The sequence below is a fragment of the Hibiscus syriacus genome, unplaced genomic scaffold (genome assembly GCF_006381635.1).
Source record: "Hibiscus syriacus cultivar Baekdansim isolate YM2019G1 unplaced genomic scaffold, ASM638163v2 tig00110814_pilon, whole genome shotgun sequence".
NCBI lineage: Eukaryota > Viridiplantae > Streptophyta > Magnoliopsida > Malvales > Malvaceae > Hibiscus > Hibiscus syriacus.
Window position 1 is genome coordinate 483984 of NW_024062872.1, and position 8256 is coordinate 492239.

General features: G+C 34.3%; 1 protein-coding gene across 1 annotated transcript; it reads right to left on the reverse strand.

Moving 5' to 3' along the window:
• Positions 1 to 3174: 3174 nt before the first annotated feature.
• LOC120141887 (chaperone protein dnaJ A6, chloroplastic-like) lies at positions 3175 to 7574 on the reverse strand. Its single transcript, XM_039156650.1, has 7 exons — positions 7411 to 7574; positions 6884 to 7022; positions 6622 to 6679; positions 5478 to 5520; positions 4727 to 4775; positions 4537 to 4617; positions 3175 to 4426 (listed from the first exon to the last, which is right to left on the reverse strand). Exons 1-7 carry the CDS (start codon positions 7515 to 7517, stop codon positions 3578 to 3580), a joined length of 1326 nt encoding a protein of 441 aa, XP_039012581.1. The 5' UTR covers positions 7518 to 7574; the 3' UTR covers positions 3175 to 3577.
• Positions 7575 to 8256: the final 682 nt, after the last annotated feature.

Consider the following 8256-nt stretch of genomic DNA (forward strand, 5'->3'; position numbering starts at 1 on the left):
CATTTATTAGTGCTTCAATAAATTTTGGGGGTAGGAGGAAATGGCAGGCAATTCACTTCATTTCACTTTACAAATTTCAAATCAATGACGTTTCTATAAATTTTGACAATCATCATTTCCAGAAAGTTTTTGGTTGGTGATTGGAAACGGTACAATGAAAAAAATATATACCAGTACTTTACTTTGTCTCACAGAACCTTTCATCTTTGCAAAATCATTCTTTCCTTCTCATTTTTTTTGGCATAACTGAGAAATCACACACACACACAAAAAGACATCAACAGGAAAATTGAAACTGTGATTTCAGTTATAACATGAAGTTACTAGAATCAATAGGTGTAATAAGTCAATGAAAAGATAAAAAAAATCCACCAAATATTACTTTTCAGGTAGATAATGTCAAACAAAATCACAATAAGCTCTCAAAAGGGCCTTTCCAGATTGCAGAATAGTAAATGCAGTAAATTAATGTAAAATAAAACAAGTTCAGTTCCAAATTAACCAAAAATGTTTGAATTAAGAAGAATCAGAACGGGAAATCTAGTTTCAGTACTGAAACAAGTCTCGGACCAACAAGTAAAAGGAGCAGCTTTTAAAAAAAAGGTCAATCTTTTTTTTCCTCCAGAGATTTTCCTTGAATTTAACCAGCCCAAAAACAATGAATTTAACCAAATCGAGAGAGTAAAACAACAAGCGAAAAATTGAATAAAACCCAAAGCTTAGAATCTCAAGAAAAACATAAAAACAACTTACAAATTGGTTTAGGAAGAAAGTTGCTTACCTTTGAGAAAGGAATCAGTTGGAGAAGAAAAATAAAGGATGTGGTGTTTTTAATATTTCAGATGGATCATAATAACTTGTAAGAATCACACACTGACTCCCTTCTGTGAAGGACAGACATTATTTTTGTCAGTAAATTTTAAGACTTCTAGTCTATTGAGAATCTTAGGACGCAGTTCTTTTATTGTTTGATTTTCTATAATTAATTTTGGAAGGACCCATTAATTTATGTAAAATATTAAACATGTGAATGTAACTTGATGGAAATAATTATGGTTTTATATTTAATTCCCAATATGAATATTTTTCTTATTAATTTAGATTGTTCAGTTTATAAATATACAAGCTTTTATCCACTGCACATATTTCCAAGCAATCTTAATCTTAATCGAGATTAGTGGAGTTGATAATACTCCACAAAGATTATTTTCCTAAGACATCATAGTCTAATCTTTCTTAATAGGATAAACTACAGAAATTGTCATTAATATTTGATTAAGTTTTTGTTTTCTCCATTGAAGTTTTAATAGTAACGAATTGATCATTAATATTTCTGATTTGTAACAAATCGGTCATTCACCGTTAATGATCAGTATTGGGGGTGACAAAATGCTGATATAACGTGTTAAACTGACAACTTGATATCATTTTGCCACATAAGACAGCCACATATACCGGGTTTCACTCCCCAAAACTTTAAACGATCACTCACAACCTTAAAACCACTCCCTCAATTTCATCACCGCAGCTAACCTTGAAGATGATGATAACCTCAGTCACATGGCTCAATGGGAGAGTGGTCGCTTCAACTTGGATGGAAACACGACATTACTGCTAAAACAAGAGGAACTTTCCATTGACTTTGAAGTACTTAGATAGAAATCTTGCTAGCTTCTGCATTGAGAACATCGTGAAAAAAATTAGGTTTCCCCCCCCCCTTTAACTTGTGTTATTTTCTTTTTAATGTTTGAATTTGGTTTCTTTCTTTTAATACGGTGCAAACTTTTAATTCATCTTCATGAGAAGGTGTTATCAATGATGTTAGCTAAAGCAAAAGACGAGAAACACCGGCAGGCGTGCCTCATTTGCTGGTTAGAAGAATGGCCAATAACACATAAAATAACACATTGAAACTTATATTCCAAAAGTGTTGACGAGATAGTGGTGATGTAAGTAAAGTTTAAGAAGAGGTATTGGCTTTACAGGTCATTGAATGATTCATCCAAGTTTAGTTTATCCAAAGACGCAATTGTGTTGACATAGTCAGCGTGAAATCTCAGTTGTTGTTCCCTTATCAAAAACACTAAGAAACATATACTAAAATGTAACATTTTTTCAGCACACGTGATCAAGGAGGACAATATCAGAAGCTGTACAAAGAAAACAAAATCGGCAAAACTAAAAGTACAGATCATGTTGGTTTGAGGGACTGTGTCCGTGTTAGAGGATTATAATTTATAACCAGATTTGAACTAGAAAGAAGACTTCAAAGTTAATGGAAAGTTTCTCTTGTTTAAGCAGTAATGTCATGGTTCCATCCATGATCCGTTTGAAATTCACCATAGAATTGAGTTTAGTCATTGACTTCAATGTCAATTAAAAAATCCTCTTTTTTTAGCATTAATGTGTGTTTCCATTCAAGCTGAAACGAGCACTCTCCCATTGAGCCATGTGACTGAGGTTATCGGCAGTGGAACTAAGGGAGTGGTTTTAGGATTGTGAGTGACAGTCAAAAGTTTGGAGAGTCAAACCTGATAAGTGTAGTTGTCTTATATAGCAAAATGATGCCAGGTCGCCGGTTTAACGCGCCATATAAATATTCCATCATCCTCGGTATTGGTTGTTAATGACAAGTGACTGATTTGTTATAAATCAAAAAATATTAGTGACCAATTTGTTACTTTTAAAACTTCAGTGAGTGAAACAAAAACTTACTCAAATAATAGTGACATTTGTGTAATTTACTCTTCATTATAAAAAGTCTTTCATCCATTCTAAAATGTTTCTTATCGTTTTATAATTAAATATTTTCAATATCTTTTTCACCTTATATTTTGTTTTCAAGGTGATTTGGTCCAACATAGAAAAAGAAAATGTTAGCATTGCTCTCACTTCACGTTAATTGATTAGTGGTGGGCCACTAATATACATAAACTTCATAGTGTGAATAACTGAAAATATCTATAAAAAGAAGGAACAGGCAGCCAATATGGACTTCTGTTGCATTTGCTTCCAGAACACCACCACGACCACCCAAAACTATTTTGATTCATCAATTATTATATTTCTATATAAAACTTATCATATAAGTGAATCCTACTCATAAATAATATTTATGATGAATTTAAATAAAAAAATATTTTTATTATCAAAATATCAAATTAGGTGGGGCTTGTCCAAATATACGAGGGAAGTTTCATCATCATTCATTCATTCATTCCTAATAATAGAAAAGACAAAACTGAAGGGTAACATTGTTTCGCAGATTTTAGTTCAATCTCAAAGAATGGCTAATAAATGACTGCAATCAACCAGGGATTTATCACTAAAGTCCATCTCTTCTTACACCTCCCTGTTTCCACCGAGATTCATTTTTATGGGGCAAAACTATCACAATATAATCTTACCTTACCTACTACTCCAAAATTTAGCTGCTTTCAGCTTTCGTAGTTCAAGCATTTTCAGAACTGCAATGTGTGCATTTGCATGTAGTGGTAGTTCCGACATCAGAAGCCACAGACACTAGACGGTGCATACGATTTCGTGGCAAATAGCGCACACCAAAAGGGCCCAGAAATTATCTCCTGCCACTTGCTGTCTTACCCTTGCTTAAGTCGGCAAGCTCCTCGATAAGCTTCCTCTCTTCACTGCTCAATCTTTTTGGAATTTCAACTTGGACACGGACCAACTGATCACCCCTAATGTTGGTTTTATTTAGAACAGGAACTCCTTTCTTGGCCATTACGAGGGTGGTGTTTGGCTGGGTTCTGGCCGGTATCTTCAAATCAACCATACCATCCACAGTTGGAACCTTGATTGTTGTTCCCAGTATTGCATCTATATATGACACCTTGCAGGTGTACAATATGTTGGTATCATCCCGTTTTAGGACAGGGTCTGGGATGACTTCAATGACTACAAACAGATCACCAGGGGACCCACCCCTCCTTCCAGCATTTCCTTCAGACCGGACCCTTAAACGGCTACCAGAGTCCACACCAGCAGGCACTTTCAAGCTAATCCTCTTTGTTCTCCTTACCCGCCCATCACCAGTACATGTACTGCATGGGGTAGAAATTTCGCCCGTCCCGCCACATGAAGAGCATGTCATTACCTGCTGGAAGACCCCCAGTGGAGTCCTTGCAGATGAGATAACCTGGCCTTGCCCACCACATATGGTACATTTGGATGGTGTTGTTCCAGTTGTTGCACCAGAACCATTGCAAGTTCCACAGCTTTCTAGTCGGGTTATCTCAATTTCTTTCTCAACTCCAAACACCGCTTCCTTAAAATTCAATACAAGACTGTAATATTCATCCTGGCCATCAGCAGCTCTATTCCTGGCACTTCGTCCGCCCATGCCCATGCCCATACCACCCATGCCTTCAAATAGCGACTCAAACAGATCAAAAGGATTGCTGAAATCCTGTCAAAGCAAACATGACATCAATGCCTGAAAGAAATAATATTGAGATAATATAGGTCACGTAATTTTAAAATGAATGAGCTTATTCAGCATCAGTAGAATTAACTTACCCCCATTCCCATACCAGCACCTTTAAGCCCAGCCTCCCCATATTTGTCGTATAGAGGTCGCTTCTCGTCATCAGACAATACCTAAGCAATATAATGCACCTCAAAGATCAGATATGACCATAGCGATTCAGGACTGTTGCATTTTAGGCATCTAAAAGAAACCATAGTAAGCCCAACATGGTACTCTTACCTCGTATGCATTGCTAATTACCTTGAACTTTGTCTCTGCCCCTGGATCTCTGCAGAATAATATATGATGATCAGAAGGGGGGAAAGAACTAATGTTCAAGCATTCGTGAGTTAAAGAAGACATTTAACTAGCAACAAAAACTGAAAACAACAAAACTTTCAAGAAAAGTATTCAGTGAGAGTCAGAGACCTTCAAGATACTGTTCTATAGTCTTCATTTCAGCAACTGCTTCTACGAATATATAAAATATATAAACAAAACTCAACAAACACCTAACTTGGGAAATCTATGACTATTATTCCATTTTCTCTTTCTTTCAGCAACTACATTTTCATTCTATACAATGTAAGATCTCATTTTGGATAAAGTTTTTGTTTGAAGTCCCTGCCTGAAATCATCACAAGCTGATTCCTCCATCCTGAGATGAGGATATTATGATGACAATAAGTGGATGTCAACCCATCTCATTAATATGATCTCTCAGAGAATTCTAACTTGCCTTTCAACGGAACCTTTTAGAAGAAGTGTCATGTAAGAACTAATGAAACCTAGTCCCCAGACCTCAGTAAGGAAGTTAAATGATATGGTTTTTATCTGATATAATCATATCATGTTTTTATCTGAAACACATCGAACTCAAGTTCAAGTTTAATAGCACTGCACATCACATATAAATATAATGAAATATATAAAAGTGCAACAAACAGAACCATATAAATAAAAGGCAAGAAGTATAAGGTTATCAACTGACTTGTTCACATCCGGATGATAACTTCGTGCAAGCTTACGATAAGCTGAAAAAACCAACAGAAAAAAAGTAAGATAATATAATATGGAAGACAAAAAGCAAGAAGTAACAACGAGGGGGATTTAAGCTTATCAAAGCAGGACAACAATAAATTTTCCTTCAAATAGTTGAAACACCTAAAAGATACTTCCTTTTCATTAGAAGAGACCACAAATGTGAATAGGTAAAAGATCTCTTATGTCCCTCTCAATTTCAAAATTGGGCAAATTGACCAATCTAGAAAAAAAAAGGAGCAATTTAGTCCCTATCAATTTCGAAAGTGAGTGGTTAAGGACAATTAATCGCGAAATTAATATTTTGTCAATTTTACATAATTTTGATTGACATAATAAGAAATAAGCCTTCAATGTTCATGCATCATGTCAATTTCATCCTGATTCTAAATAATTCAACACAAAATTTATACATTTTGTAAATGTTGAGGGCTAAATTTGTTGTACTTTTAGAATTAAGACCAAATTGACATAATATATAAAGATTGAGAGCTAAATTTTTTATTACGTCAATCAAAATTATGTAAAATCAATGGAGAACATCAATGCTGTGACTAATTGTCCTTAATTGCTCACTTTCGAGATTGTCAAGAGAGGGACCAATTTTCCCAATTTCGAAATTGACAAAGACCTAATGTGAATACCAATCATTAATCATCCTGGTTGAACCGTTGTCTAACATTTCTTTCCAAAAGTTGCAAGCATTCATTTTATTCCCATGTAAATATGTACCTTAATTTAACACAAAAAACTGAAGTGACGTTTTCAACTTCGATACATGCTCACTGTGTGTACTTATATCCTGGACTTTGTCTTAACCTCACTTCACATAAATACAACCTCTCTATATTCTATTTGATTTATGAGAATAACACCTACCTCTCTTAAAATTAAAGCTTGTGCATCAGTGTTTTAAAACTTTACATGAAGAAACCCTTAATCCAATTCAAGGTAAACTTATTACTTCATTTAGTTGAAAAAACATATAATAAGAAATTATATTAGCAAACAAAAATTAAGCACATAAATGCAGTAAAAAATCATATAAGGAATAAATAGAACAGTACTGAACAAGTTTTGGTAAGTCGGCATACCACTTTTAATTTCAGATTTGCTTGCATTTCTCGACACCCCAAGGATAGTATAATAATCCTGCTCATTATAAAACATAATCATGCTAAATTGAGGATGGAATAGCGAGCCAGATGCCAAAATACAGCAATAAATATATGAAATGCATTCTAAAATTTTCAAAATGTATAATTAACTGATAAAAAAACATTAAAGCCTAAATTTTCACCCAAAAAATACAAAACAAAACAAAAGCAAAAGAAATTGGAAGTAGTTTACACTCACAGTTTCAGCTCTAACAATGAACCGTGCTCCCCTACTACGATGTGATTGAGATGACCTCATGAAGGATAACAATGGTAAGGAATCACGTGAAAATAAGCCTGAATTTGATGCTCCCAAGTTACTCACTGTTCTTGTGACTCTGGATAAGAGCAACATACATCAAAATTATTCTTCCATGATTACCAACAAATAGCATATTATGGTTAGAGGCAAAGCATCACGCGTTTTTGCACTGGTATCTCTATTTAGTCAACTATAAACCAGCAGAAATACAATCCAATCAAAAAGAGTGACTACAAAGGGGGTAAATCTTCCCATGTAATCACTATGTTCACCAATATGCCAGGCATCAAATTCACGAATGCAAATGAATGCTCGTGCAGAAACCAAAACTAGCCAGATGCAATGAGACTGCAAATTCAGCAGTTCCAAATCCATATAAAGGTCTAGAAGAAAATATGTGTAGTCAGATAAGCTAATTCAACAATACCCTTGCTAAATACAAAAGATTTAAGCAGAAAACTTACCTCAATTTGGCTGCCATTACTCGGTTTGGGACATAAGGACTTATAATAAACTGAGGACGAATACTCCACTGGGCACCAAAAGTGATTCCACATGGTATAATGGCCATCCAATACGAGGATAGAAAACCTGAATTCTAACTTTATGCTGAATGGCGTGTAGCAGGCTGAAATAGATAAAATATATATCAAAATTGATGGACCAACAGCACCATAAAATGAACTAATCCAATCCAATAGTAAAAAAAAGGTCAATAAAAATAAAATAATACGACTTTCAATTCATCAAGCAATGATTCAATACAAAAAGTATTCCAATCAAAATAATGTCAAGAATACAGAAGTTGTTCTCAACACTATTGCTCACGCCAACTCAAACAATTTATCATTTATGACTATATGCAATAGAGAGAAAATAAAACAAAAATAAACTAGTAACTAGTTTCAGCAAAACTTCACTGACTATTTCCTGACCCTAAAAACAAAGGAATTGATTTGGACGGCATTAAACACCTCTTTTTATTCACCATTTCAAGGTCAGCTTGCATTGCTTTAAGAATTCATGCCCTCAAAAGTTAGTTTTCATTTAATTATCATCTTGCTTTCTTTAAGGATTTCAACTACCAATCCTTTACGAAACACATTTATTGTCGGGCTAATCCTGTTAACGAATCCAAAAAACCATTTTTCTTCCTTTTCTAGAGGAAAAGGAAGATTTTTTAAAAATAAAATACTTAATCAAAAGCTAACCAAAGTACTCCTAAATTCTCTATCCAGCAGGGTTAACTATCCATCACCCAGAAACCAAAATTGTCGATAACAATAAATCTAATTAAAAAACATAAATTA